General features: G+C 44.5%; 1 protein-coding gene across 1 annotated transcript; it reads left to right on the forward strand.

Annotated features, from left to right (window-relative positions):
* The first annotated feature begins 1,751 nt into the window (after positions 1-1,751).
* Positions 1,752-5,094, forward strand: LOC128106637 (speckle-type POZ protein-like). The gene is given in 4 exon segments (XM_052732203.1): positions 1,752-1,767; positions 2,681-2,917; positions 2,920-3,029; positions 3,965-5,094. Coding segments are annotated over 4 exon segments (1,101 nt in total). The 3' UTR covers positions 4,703-5,094.
* The last annotated feature ends 9,593 nt before the right edge of the window (positions 5,095-14,687 follow it).

A 14,687-nucleotide genomic window follows, 5' to 3' on the forward strand; every position in this document is an offset into this window, starting at 1 on the left:
CAGCAGTAAAAGGTGTTAGATATTTTCCAGAAGACTGGCATCCAATTCACTGTATGCTCAAGGCAGTTGACAACAGTCGGTAACTCCAGTTATCCAGGGGACCCAACAGCCTCTTCTGGCCTCGGAGGGCACCATATGCTCATGGTGCACAGACCCACCTATGTAACAGGGCCCAGACTTTAGCGAGCCCCCATACCTAAGTACAACTGTCTCCATGAAGGAAGTACCATTCAGGGTGTAAAACCCAACACTTGTGTAAAAAACAGCAACCCCTGCCAAAAATAAAACAAAGGCTTAGTCCACCAAAGTCCATAGTTCTCAGAATACCTCAAAGTGTTCAAACCTTGCTTGAAATACAGTAACATTTTGGCTTCTGTGGTGCCACTTCTGGCTAACTGTTCTTGTTAACTGAAGTTTGTGAACCCAGAATATGGTTTTTGTGCTTAAAAGCTCACCCTGAGAAAGGCTGGTTGCTGCACTGGAATCCCGAACACCTCATGTAGTTCTGCCAGCTGGCTAATAGATTTTCTATTGGCTTAAATCCAGTTCAATCTCTCTCTCTCTCTCTCTCTCTCTCTCTCTCTCTCTCTCTCTCTCTCTCTCTCTCTCTCTCTCTCTCTCTGCCTGTGTGTTTACATTTGTGTGTGTTTCTATGTCTTTCTATGTCTCTCTCTCTGCCTGTGTGTTTACATTTGTGTGTGTTTCTATGTCTTTCTATGTATTTCTGTCAGTTTTGTTTTCCTTTAAGGACCAGTGGCTTTTTCTGGTATGAGGACACTCCTGCCGATTAAGATTTGTGCCTCTTCCTGTTGAGGACCTGAATCCTTTTGGCTGTGCCAAGTCCCCCAGAGAACCACCTACCCGAAATAAAAGTTCTACCTACCCCATTCCTGGATGAGAGGTTATATGAACAGAGCCTGTAAATTGAGCCCCAGGCGGTTCTCAGTTTCCACATGGGAAGCTGCTCTCAATCTCCAGGAGCAAGTTCATGGGAGCTCTGGGCTGGCAAGGTAAAGCATTTGCTTTGCTAATGAGGGGTCTTGCAGGAATTGCCTACCTTCATTTCAAATTATACATTTGAGGGAAGCGGTACCTGCCACTCTGACCCTAAACCCAGGTAGAGAATAGTCACTGGGGCTACTAGTTAGCCACCTGCGAAAGGATCCTAACTGAGGAACCAAAAATTCAGAGGTCAAAACCAGTTGATTGCCAGGCAGTGGTGGCACATGCCTTTAATCCCAGCACTTGGGAAGCAGAGCCAGGCGGATCTCTGTGAGTTCAAGGCCAGCCTGGTCTACAGAGCGAGATCCAGAACGGGCACCAAAACTACACAGAGAAACCCTATCTCGAACAAGAAAAAAAAAAAAAACAGTTGATTGATTTATCCTGTATTGAGGGGTGAGCAGAATTGGATCCAGACTTTCAGGAGAGCTAGGCTGGGAATTGCTTAGTAGATTGAATCACTGAAGTTATTTTCCTGTTCTCTAGGCTTAGTGAGTTCCTCCAAACATGATGACCTGGAGAAGGATGATAGATGTGGGGAGCATTTTACAAATCCCATTTCAAAGGGGATCGGTCTCAAAACCCATACTTCAGGAACTGTTGAATATATTCTTCTGGAAACCAGAATACTCTCTCACTTTTAAGGCCCTGCAGAATAAGCATGGAAGTTCAAAGTTTGAGGAGGACAGAACTCACAAGTTAAAAATGTAAAATACAAGGTATTGAGAAGCTGCATCTAAACAGTCAACATGACTGAATTGAGAAGTATTTAGGATCTGCATATAGCACAATAAACAAAATATACTTGTGATGGTTACTCTTGGTTCCCAACTTAATTAGACATGGAATAACAAAAATTCGAACATGGAGGGCAAACCTGTGAGAAAGTTTTTTTTCTTAAATTGAAGTAGGTAGATCCACTTCCAATATGAATTTGGAGGTAGAAAGACACTAACATTTAACCCTGATTTCAAGGTCTGAACACACACACCTTTAATCCAGTCTTGAGTTTGGGAAACACACCCTAGATTGGGCCACACCCTTTGCTGGAAGCATATAAAAGGACAGGAAGGAAGGAAGCTCTTTCTCTTTGCCTGCTTGCCCTCACCTTGCAGCAAGTCCATTCCTTCCCTGGCATTAGAGAATTTTTCTTCAGAATTCCAGCATCTACTGAAGACCAGAGGACACATCCATCCTCCTGGACTGAGTAAGTACTGGATTCTCGGACTTTCTCTTCACAGCTAGCCATTGTGGGATTAGCAGGACTGCAGCCCTAAGTCATTCTAATAAATCCCCTTTGTTCATCCAGAGAGATTTCCTTGTATATATTCTGCAACATTTTTAATATGAATGAATAAACTCATCCAAACTATTCAACACTTGTTTATAAATGTCAAAATTAGTTTCCTATTGACCTAAGATTCAATCTAGAAAAAAAATGGAGTGATGTAACAGTCCCTAGTAGCCCAGACTGTCTTCTCTGAAACTAATATTGAAATCTGGATAGAAAATTTCAGAGACACAAGTTTCCAGACCCATTGAAAAAGGAACATAGGGGAAAATAGAAATTAAAAATCTAAAAAATATCTGTAATTGTGACTCCTAGGTTGAAGCAGAAAAAAACAAATCTCAGTTCTTCATTTTGGATCAGCTTTAACTTTCAAACCACCTCAAGCAGATATATCAGGGGACCTTGTAGCCGAGAGCTGGGGATTCACAAAGATCAGCGTCCAGAAATTCTCCTGCAAGTGGACCATTAGCAACTTCTGTTTCTGCTTGGAGGGAATGTCGGAAGTCATTGAAAGTTCCACTTTCTCACCAGGAGCCAATGACAAATGGTATTTGAGAATATACCCGAATGGATCCCATATGGAAAGCAAAGATTACCTCTCAGTTTACCTACAGTTGCTCAGCTGTCCAAAGATTCAGTTTGGGCAAAGTTCCAGTTCTGGATCATAAGTGCCAAAGGAGAGAAAACACAAACTATGAGGAGCCCAAGAGTCACTAGGTTCAGGCAATTCTTTTTTTTTTTATCAATATACAAAAATCCTTTAAACAAGAGTAGAAATATATATACAATGTTTTGTAACAAAAATTACCTTAAATTTTTATCAATATATAAAAGTCCTTACAAATACAAAATATTTTAGATTAATAGTTTTTTTAGTTTAAAATGGATTCAATAATTTACAATATTATCTTATCATTGCTATATTCCCCTAAATGATAACAAACATCCATTACCCACCAAATAACCAAAGACCACCCACACCCCCCAACTCTTGAGAATGTGGGCATCATTTTCTCTAGACTGCTTTCTGCTATCTGTGGATGAAGCATCTTTAGAGTCCCAGAGAGAAAATTTGAGATAATGACCAAGTCCTGGTAAGGCCAGTAGTAACCTTTGTTGATAGATATCACCTGCCAAGATTCAGGAGGTCTTCGATGGAGGAAGATACCATGATAAATGAGGTCATCATGGGAATAGGAAGAGACAGGGTGCTGGGGAGGCTCTCAGGAATCCACAAGGTTGACCCCACCTTGGTCTGCTGGCAGTGGTCCAGAGGGTGCCTGGACTGGTCTACTTTGGTGACCAGCCTAGCAAATAACCTAGCTGTTATCATAGAGCTTTTGTCCAGTGACAGATGGAGGCAGATACAGAGATCCACGGCCAGGCACCAGGCTGAGTTCCAGGAATCCAATTGATGAGAGAGAGGAGAGATACTGCAGGTGAGGGACGTCGAGATCATGATGGGAGAACGTGCAGAGATGACCAGCCACACCAGTGGAAGCCATGAACTGTGGACTGGTGGGTGTGGAGCCCCCATGGGACTGGACTAGGCCCTCTGGACACAGAAGACAGTTGTTTGGCTCGAACTGTTTGGGGGGCACCCAGGCAGGGGGATCGAGATCTGTCCCTGGTGCATGGGCAGGCTTCTGGGAATTCGGGCAATTCTTCTGAAATGGATTCAAAAAGTTCATCCTTCAAGATTTCCTCTTGTCTCATGCACAGCAGCTTCTTCCAGGTGACCAGCTCACCCTCCTCTGCCAGGTGAGCGTGGTCCAGAACTCGTCCTTCAACATCTCTGATCAGAGCATGAAGCCAGGGATCCAGGTTCCTAGATGCACATTGGCAGATGAGCTAGGAGAGCTGTGGGAAAATTCCCGATTCACAGACTGCTGCCTGGTGGTATCTGGCCAGGAATTTCAGGCTCACAAGGCCATCTTAGCAGCTCGCTCTCCAGTTTTCAGAGCCATGTTTCAACATGACATGGGGGAGAGCAGAAAGAATCGCGTTGAGATCCCTGACCTGGAGCCACAAGTCTTCAAGGCAATGATGGGCTTCATTTATACCGGAAAAACACCAGACCTCGACAGCATGGCAGATGTTCTGCTGGCAGCTGCTGACAGGTATGGCCTGGAGCGTTTGAAGGTCATGTGTGAGGATGCCCTCTGCAGGGACCTTTCTGTGGAGAATGCTGCCCACACTCTCTCCCTGGCTGACCTCCATAGAGCAGGGCAGCTGAAAACCCAGGCACTGGATTTCATTACAGCACATGCTTCTGAGGTCTCTGAGACCTCAGGCTGGAAGATAATGGTGGAGTCATATCCCCACTTGGTGGCTGAAGCATATGGCTTCCTGGCTTATTCAAGAGGCCCTCTCCTGGAGCTTCCTCTCAATCCTCTGAAGAGAGCTTAGGACCCTGGTTAGCTCTGGCCTCCTCTTATGTTCCAGAAGCACCAGCCAGTTGTTATAAATGACTCCTGGGTAGAAAGAGATCTGTGGAGCATTTACAGTGAATCTGGGGAAATGAATCAGGGTGGCTCCTGTTTTAATACAGCTGTATGTAAGTTAGAATGCTGGAGGGACATGCTTGACTCTGCTATACTTTAGCTAAAGTAGACAAAATCTTACCCAAATTAAATATAACATGTGTTGTATGATATTTTGTTTGTTTTCTGACAAATAGAGCTTGCCTGGACATCAGAGGGCAAACCTAACCACTAGATAACAACAGAGATCAGACAGTGGTGGCACACACCTTTAATCCCAGCACTTGGGAGGAAGCAGGAAGATTAGGAGTTGAAGGCCACCCTGGGCTACACGAGATTGATCCAGTCTAAAAAAGAAACAGAGCCTATTGGTGGTGGTACCCACCTTTAATCCTAGCACAAGGGAGGTAGAGACAGGAATATCAGGTGGATAAAGACAGAATCTGGAACCGCATTAGGTCAGAGGATCCAGAGAAATAAGAACTCACTGGTGGCTGCTCCTCTGATCTTTCAGCTTTCACCCTCAATATCCAGTTTTTATTTTTAAGACTAATTAGGTTTTCTTCTTCTTCTTTTTTATTTTTTTTTCTGAGACAGGGTTTCTCTGTGTAGCCTTGCGCCTTTTGTGGAACTCACTCGGTAGCCCAGGCTGGCCTCGAACTCATAGAGATCCACCTGCCTCTGCCTCCCGAGTGCTGGGATTAAAGGCGTGCACCACCACCGCCCAGCTTTTTTAATAACTTTTTTGGGGGAGGGGGTTTTGTTGTTGTTGTTTTTGTTTTTTGTTTTTCAAGACAGGGTTTCTCTGTATAGCTTTGCACCTTTCCTTGAATTCACTTTGTAGACCATGCTGGCCTCGAACTCACAGAGATCTGCCTGCCTCTGCCTCCCAAGTGCTGGGATTAAAGGCGTGCACCACCACCACCCGGCAAGACTAATTAGGATCTCACTTCAAACATGAATAAAAAATTTTAAATCAGCTTATGGATTCCAGTAGTGTTTCTGTTTAAACTTGGGTCTCTGAAATTAAATAAAGAACATTTCACCCAAACACAAAAGAATATACCTTCTTCTCAGCACCTCATGGAACTTTCTCTAAAACTGACCACATAGCAACACAATCAAGCTGCAATCCACAGGCCCAGAGAAGCTAAGTAACAAGGAGGGCTCTAGGGCAAATGCATGGATGTCCCTGGGAAGTGTAAATAGAATAGAGTTTGCAGGTGGACTGGGGACAGGTGGGGATGGAAACAGGAGAGATCAGGTGGGAGTGGGAGGGATGGAGGGAAAGAATACTGGGAGAAACAACTGGAACTTGGGAGTACTTGGGGGAGACAATGTGGAAACCTAGTGCAGTGGAAAATTCATGAAACCCATGAAGGACTGCTAGTGATGGAGGATAAGAAGCCTGAACTGGCCATCTTCTGTAATCAAACAAGGTTTCCAGTGGTGAGACTGGGACACCAATCCAGGCACAAAACCTACGATCTTCAACATGTCCTCCTGAAAGATATGCTGGGGCAATGGTAGCTCAGAGCTTGTGGGAGTCACCAAAAACTGACTGGTCTAACTTGAGGCCCAAACCAAGAGGGAGCCCATGTCCTGGATGGTCAGGAACCAGAAGCTGCATGGCACAGAGACCTAAGGTAGAATCAAACGTGATTGAAAAAGAAAAGGTTAATGAAATGATTCTTTTTTTTTTTTTTTTTTTTTTTTTTGGTTTTTCGAGACAGGGTTTCTCTGTGTAGCTTTGCGCCTTTCCTGGAACTCACTTGGTAGTCCAGGCTGGCCTCGAACTCACAGAGATCCGCCTGGCTCTGCCTCCCGAGTGCTGGGATTAAAGGCGTGTGCCACCACCGCCCGGCCCTGTTTGCCAGTATTTTATTGAGTATTTTTGCATCAATGTTCATGAGGTAGATCGGTCTGTAGTTCTCTTTCTTTGTTGTATCCTTGTTTGGTTTAGGAATTAGGGTAATTGTAGACACTTTCACTTCAGTTTCAATGTATATTTGTACACGCTGTAACAAAGAAAGAAATGATCCAAGGAAGGTTGAGCTGGGGAAAATGTACATAAACACCAGTAAGCACACACTAAATATGAACAGAGCAGTCGTTTCCCAGATCTTTCTCAGGACAGACCGATGTAAACACAATTGGCTGGCACACAGCATAGATTATATCTGGGAAAGCACAACAGCAAGGCAGGTCTTGTCCAGATTTGGGTTGCACTGATAAGGTGTTTTTTTTTTCTGCCGATAAGCCTTTCCACCAACGCAGCAATCCAAATCAGACCAAATTAGACTGAATTAGAAAAGCCCCGGTTTAATGGGTAAAGCGTTCCTGGGTGATTCTCCAGTCCCTCAGAGAGGAGATGGGGATGAAAGACTGGAAAACCATGTGTCTGTTTTCTGGGATGCAGCTTAAATACCCTGTGGGAGTGGTCGTGAGCCTCTCTGGGGGAGGAGCTGCGTCTGGTGGGCTTTGAAGGGGTGGGTTTGGGGAAAGAGATGGGGGAGGGGAGTTGAGGTGGATCTTCCACCAGAACATTCCAGACTCTTTGGGTATATAGATGCCAGGGTGCCAGGGGCTGAGGTGGAGCTTCCACCAAAACAAGGACAGCATTCAGCATATCCATTCACGAGATTAGGTCCTATAACTATGTGCTGACATCCAACAAAAATAAACATGACTTATAAACTGAATGTAAATATTTGTCACAGAAGGCATGAAATCATGTCCAAGAACAATCCAGGGAACAAAATACAATTGAGGAAAAGGCCCTCTGCCTTTTTCCCTGGAGCCTCTCTCACAGTTCCCCAAGGCATTGCTCACCATAGATCATTCTTTTGACAGTGTTCCGACCTTCCTCCTCTCCATGGTGAGGAGTTCACTCTTTCTTGTAAACAGGTTCAGTGGCTGAGTGTCTGCCTCTCCTCACCTGCCCTCCTTCTCCTGAGTCTTCTTCATTTCCTGCTCATACTAATTTCCAAATCAGCCTGGAGCAGTAGAGTTAGAGGTGAACCCCAGCCAAAGAGGAACAGCCAAGCTCCCTCTTGATTTAGGCATCAAAGGTTAAAGACAACATGTCCATGTGCGTGTGGTAGGCAGGTTTGGGTCAAATCACACTCATCTGGCAGAAAGAAATCACTTTCCCTGGTTACTTTTGCTATGTTTGCAAGTTGCTTTATGGGAGCTTGAGATTACTTGTTTCCAACATCTGTACTTACAACAAAATCAAGATGCAGAAAGATAAAATATAAAATTCCCAGCTCAGATTGTCCTGCTCTTTCCATGTGCCTTATTCTTGAGGAGGAGACTGCCCAGTTACTCTATATGAGCCCCTCTTTCTACAAGCAGCAATTCCTAAGCATCCGTTTAATCTTTTAGAAATTATAAATAATTACTGTTTTGGAGTAATAAATAGAAGGAAATGGAAAATAAAAAATTAACTCCAAATTATCTTGTCTTAAAAAGGACCATGGACCCCAGAGACAACTTAGTCTCTGACATCTGAACTTATTGTATATGTCTAAGGGCTGGAATTAAACACATAGTTTAATGATTTTTTTTATTTCTTTATCACTTATTTTCTTCTTGGCATACTTAGTCATTTATGTATTTGAGGGGGGCTTTCCTGTAGTCCACGCTGCCCTCTCACTCACTCTGAAGTCCAGGCTGGCCTTGAACTCCTAGCCTTCCTATCTCTACTTCTGGAGTGCTGAGGTCTTAAGACAAGGTTATCTTGTATTATCTGGGTGGCTAATGACATCACAGGAGTACTTACTTATAAAGGGGGAAGAAAATGCAAAGTAGCAGAGAAAGAATGACCGTAGAGAGGCTTTCATGAGGCCAGCCTGGAGCCCAAACCAGGTGGTGTGGCGCCATCTATAGGCTGAAAAAGGCTACAGCCTCCAGTGTACTGTTGATGGCTTTTTTGTCCTGTACACTAATGCATTATGAAGAAGCACTCAGCTTGTCTGCTCCGCCGCAGCAGAATTAGAAAACTAATGTGTGCTCTTTTGCCTTATCCTGTTCAAATGCAGTTTGGTGAGAATATATTAATCAAAATAGTCAACAAATTCTGTGACTTTTTCTTTGTATCTAGACATTGATATCACAATAGCATTTCCAAAGAAATCAAAGCAATTGCTTCAAAAATGAAAATAAAGTATGGGTTAGACAGTCTGGTTTTAGTGACTTCAACGTCAGAGTTACACCCAAGGACACACAAAAGGGGCAATTAAGGACGGCAAGAGTCTACGGTTGCCTCTAACTCAGCTGCACACGAGCTCGTAAATGCTCACAGTTGTCAGGAGACTGCTCAGCACAGTGGAGGCCCACTTCATCTGTAGACATCTGCACAACTCTCAGTAGTAACATCTGCATAGCTCTCAGTAGTAACAGGAGCCATAGACATCAACTCAGTCTGCAGGGCCACAGGACCCAGACATGGCCCTAGGCAGCATTTTGGACCCAGACAACACCATCATGACCCTATGTAGCAGTACAGGCCATCCAGGCCAGCATGACCCCAAAGCCCTCAGACCCCAACATGGCCACAAGTTGCTGCCTAGACCCTAGGCATCTGTGTGACTTTTGGTGGTACCATGAGCCATGTACATCAACACAGACCCCTGACTGTGGTAGACCCAGACATGGTGCATGGCAGCAGCCCTGGCCAAATGTCACTACAGTCCCAGGTGGCAGCACAGCCACTCATATAGGCATGGCCCCCATGGCAGCATGGCCCTCAGACACCAACATGGCCCCAAGTGGAGGCCCAGACCCCAAGTATCAGTGTGGCCTTCAGTCATATCAGGAGTCACAGACATCAACACATCCCTAGCTGCAGTAGGGCCATAGACCAGACATAGCCCTCAGCCGCAGCCTGGTCCCCAACATCACTATGGTATCTGTGACAGTGCAGGACACTCAGATCTGGTCTGGCCCTGGCTGCAGCATGACCCTCAGACCCCCACCTGGCCTCAGGTGATGGTTCAGACCCCAGGTATTTGCACAGCTTTCAGTGATATCAGGAGTTACAGGCATCAACACAGACCTTGGCTGCTGTAGGGCCACGACCCAGACATGCCCCAAGTGGCAGCACAGGACACCCAGATTGGCATGGTCCCTACAGCAACAAAGCTCTCAGATGCCAGCATGGACTCATATGTCTGACCAGACCCCTGTCTTCCACAGGGCCTTCAGTGGTTACTGAAGCCATGGACATCAACACAGACCCTGGCTGCTGCAGGGCCATAAACCAAGACATGGCCCCCAGCAGCAGCTCAGGACTGTATTTCATCATGTCCCTCAGGGGCAACACAGGCCACCCAGGTCAGCATGGCCCTAGCAGCAACACAGCTCTTGGACACCAAAATGGTCACAGGTGACAGCCTAGACCCCAGGAATCTCCACAGCCTTAGAGGCAATATGAGGCATGGATGTCAACAAAGACCCCACCTGCGGTAGGACCATGGACCCAGATATGGCCCTAGGCAGCAGCCCAGGTGGGTAGCAGGCCTCCCACATCAGCCCATTCCTTACCACCCTCGCTTCTTTAGAACTGCTTCTAACCACAGCACGCAAACCATTCTGCCTCTCTTTCTCCACCATATACTTGCTCGTCATAATGGCACCCACCTACCCAGCATCACAAGGCACTGGGTGGGCCTGTGGATGCCTTCAGCCAGCCTGGATTGTGAGGACCCAGGCTAGCCCAAGGGTGTCTTTTGCCTGTCTGAGCCACGTGGTTTCAGCACTTTTTTTTGAAACAGGGTCTCAGTATGGATTCTTGGCTGGCCTAGAAATTACTTTGCAGACCACGCTAGCCTTGAACTCACAGAGATCAGTATGCCTCTGCCTCTTGATGCTAGAATTAAAGGCACTCACTACCACGTCTGACCAAAACAAGGTTTCTTAAATAAAACTTCTGTAAAGAATGTTACTTATCTATTCCTGACACTTCACTCATTGTCAGAATCTTCATACAATAGCTTCATTGGTCTGTAATTAGGTGTCTAACATAACAAATCCTACAGTTTAATAAACAAAATTCAACAATGAAGCTAACTGTGGTGGTTTCTATAAGAATGGGCCCCACAGGCTCATATATTTGAATGCTTGGTCATTAGGGGGTGGCACTACTTGACAGGGATTAAGAGGTGTGGCCTTATTGGAGGCCTTGTCACTAGGGGTGGGCTTTGAGTTTTCAAATGCTCAAGCCAGACTCAGTGTTGCTCTCTCTTCCTACTGCCTCAGCCATTTTTCTAGCACCATGTCTGCTTGCACGCTGCCATGCTTACCACCATGCTGATAATGGACTAAACCTCTGAAACTGTGAGCATGCCCCATTTAGGAGTTGCCATGGTCATGATGTCTCTTTACAGCAATAGAACAATGACTAAGACACCAACATCCTGTAATTAACAATTTAGAGGAAATTTTATTAGAATGCATTAATACTCATGAAATCCTGCCTTTGATGATAGCATGAGAACGTACTTCTCCCCAGGCGCTTTGGCTGTAAAATGGAGTTAATAATGGACACCTCACATAATTAACCTAGTGATTAATGAAGAGAACTTTGAGCTAATGACTAAAAAAAACGAGACTTAAAACCATGATAAGTTATAGAAAGTCTAGAGAGAAAAGGTGCTATCCCTCCTTCCAAATGTTTCCCCTCATTTCTTCATGTTCTAACTACTTTTGAATGTGAGGTGGATGAGAAGGCTTTTATTAGCATATGACCACACCAGGAAGGACCAAGTCTGATGACCAAAATCTGTCTTGAAAAAGCTTACAGCAGACTAGCATAATCTAGAGAAGAGAAACAAAGGCAAGGACTTGGGAGTGGGTAAGGCTCTCTTGGTCTGGCTGTGGACTACCCTGTCATCAGCTTGGTTCATTGTCTGAGGATCAGCCTTGCAGAGCCATGTTAGTACCAAGAAGGTCTCTGTTGCCTGAGGAGTAATTTCTGCCCTTTGATTTTGTTCAGCAATTGAGTGTGTCATTCCTGGGAGCTAAGGTAAGTGTAGGAGAGAAAGGCTTGGGAGAATTCAGAACTCAAAGGAAGGCTGCTATGGAATAATCCTTCTGTACACTGTGTGAATATATGTTGCTATGATTGGTTTGGTTTTGGGTTTTTCTTATTATTATTTTTTTTATTTTACAAACATCCGTGTTTTGCCTACATGTATGTCTGTATGAGAGGGTCAGATCCCCTAGAACTGGAGTTACAGACAGTTGTGAGCTGCCATATGGGTACTGGGAATTCAACCCGGGTCCTTTGGAAGAGCATTTGGTGCTCTTAACCTCAGAGCCATCTCTCCAGCCCTACTATGATTGGTTTAATAAACAAGCTGACTGGCCAGTAGCTGAACAGGATAAAGTTAGGCAGGACAATCAAAATGAGGACTCAGATGAAGAAGGGTGGAGTCTGAGGAGTCGCCAGCCAGACACAGAGGGAGCAGGAGATGAACGTGCCGTGTTAACAGGTACTGTCACATGACAGAGTGTAAATAAGGAATATGGGTAATTTAAAAATGTAAGAGCTAGTTAGTAATAAGCCTGTGCTATTGGCCAAGCATTTATAATTCATATTAAGTCTCTTGTGCTTATTTGGAAACAACTGCCAGGACACAGGAAAACTCCACCTACAGAAGGCAATAAGGTAGAGTCTGAAACAAAATGGAATTAGGTAGGTCAGTACTTGGGCCCTCTTTCAAATCCCCACTGTCAAGCTATCATTCTATTTTTTATAAAGCATTTATTGATTTATGTTGTGTGTATGTGTGTACATGTACATGTTCATATCATAGCACACATGTGGAAATCAGAGGACAACCCATGAGATTCATTCTCTTCTTCCACCATGTGGGTCCCAGGGGTTGAACTCTGGTCATTAGGCCTGGCAATGGATACTCTTACCCACTAAGCCATCTTATCAGCCTCCATTCCATTACTATTGGAGTGATCTGGAATGTAAGACCCAGTTATGACTTCCCCTTTTTCTTACCCATTCCTCAGTCTTGAGGGACTTGGAACACAGTGCCTTGACTTGACTGTCTATTGCTGAACTGGTACATAGTTCACATCCAGGGCACCTGAAGCATGTATGTCAAGAGAAACCAGATGTTCATGCCTGTAACCCCCATCACTTGGAGAGCTAAGGAAGGAAGACCAACAGCTGAAGAACATCCTTGGATATATAATGTGTCCAAAGTCAACTTAAACAAAGTGAGACCCTACCTTGGGGAGGACTTCCTTTTTCTCCCCTTAGTAACTGCTTTCAAGTGCCTGTGATCTGTGCTGGGTACTACAGATGCAGAAGGAAACCAAGAGACATTTAAAATACATGGTTTCCTGAAGGAAACAGGCAGCTTACAAATTTAGATTGAATTACCCCTATGAGAATTTACCTAAAATGAAAACTTAATGCAGGTCTAACTCAGATTAAATGATCATGTACATGAAGCCATTATCATAATGACTGTCACAGTGTAAACACCTTGCCCAGGGAAGACCATACCAAGAAAGGGAAGGCTACACTGACTCCACAGGAAGGGAGAGCTTAGCTATGGGAGAAGCTGGGCCAAAGCAGCAAGCAGAGGACCGACACTCTCGAAGACACCACGACAGAAAAGACTGTGGGATATTCAAGGAGTTGAAAAGAGACCTGGAAGGCCAAGACATACACCAATAAATGAAACCATCTACCAGACCACCCCAGAAAGAAAGAAAATGACTGAGAATATACAACTCTAAATACTGGATCAAAATACCAATGATGCAAATTAATTGCAATGGCCACTTCCTCCTTCCAACAACCTCCTCAACTGTCATCCCCTCCCATCACTCAAGGGAAGATTTGACTGTCCCTGACCCAGAATCTTACTTTGGTGCCTTGCCCTGTGCTTAACAATTCAAGGGTGCATCCTTCCTGAGGGATGTCTGGTAAGAACACATCCAAGAGAAGTGCAAAGAAACAGTAAAGGGGCAGCAACAGCGATTCAGTTTAGCCTCTCATCTGAAAGAATGCCTTGGCTACCACGCAGACAGACAAGATACATGAAATGATGTCTAAAAATTACTTTTTATTAACAAATAGAATTATCTACATTCAATACCACATGAAGTCTGAAGTATGTTCACAGTGGAATGGCTAAAACAAGCTGACTAATATATGCATTACCTCAGATGGCTGTTTGTAGTAGTGACACTCTATCAAGCATAAAATACACTTGTATTAATTACAGTTGCCATGACGTTACATGATAGCTCTATTTAACTTAACCTTTCTTAACTGAAATTTTGTATTCTTTTTTTTTTTCCGGTTTTTCGAGACAGGGTTTCTCTGTGTAGCTTTGCGCCTTTCCTGGGACTCACTTGGTAGCCCAGGCTGGCCTCGAACTCACAGAGATCCGCCTGGCTCTGCCTCCCGACTGCTGGGGTTAAAGGCGTGCGCCACCACCGCCCGGCGAAATTTTGTATTCTTTAACCAACATCTTCCCAATCCCCAATCCTCCCCACTGGATCTGATAACTGCCATCCTAACCTCTGCTTCTATAAGTTCTACTGTTTTAGATTATACTTATAAGTGAGGTCACATCGCATTTGTTTATCAGTGCCTATTTCATTTAACATGTCCTCCAAGTTCATCCATGTTGCTGCAATAACAGAGTTTCCTTTTCATAATTCTTATATTTATTTACTTATTTACCTGTGTGTGTGTGTGTGTGTGTGTGTGTGTGTGTGTGTGTGTGTACCACATGTGTCACAGAATATGTGTGGAGGTCAGACAATAATTTGAAGGAGTCCTTCTCTCGTTCTACCGTGTGGATGCTGGGGATTGAACTCAGATCATCAGGCTTGGTAGCAAGTCGCTTTATCTATTCAGCCATTGGGCTGAC

Source organism: Peromyscus californicus, unplaced genomic scaffold (assembly GCF_007827085.1).
Source record: "Peromyscus californicus insignis strain IS unplaced genomic scaffold, ASM782708v3 Scaffold_9__1_contigs__length_137607984, whole genome shotgun sequence".
Classification (NCBI taxonomy): domain Eukaryota; kingdom Metazoa; phylum Chordata; class Mammalia; order Rodentia; family Cricetidae; genus Peromyscus; species Peromyscus californicus.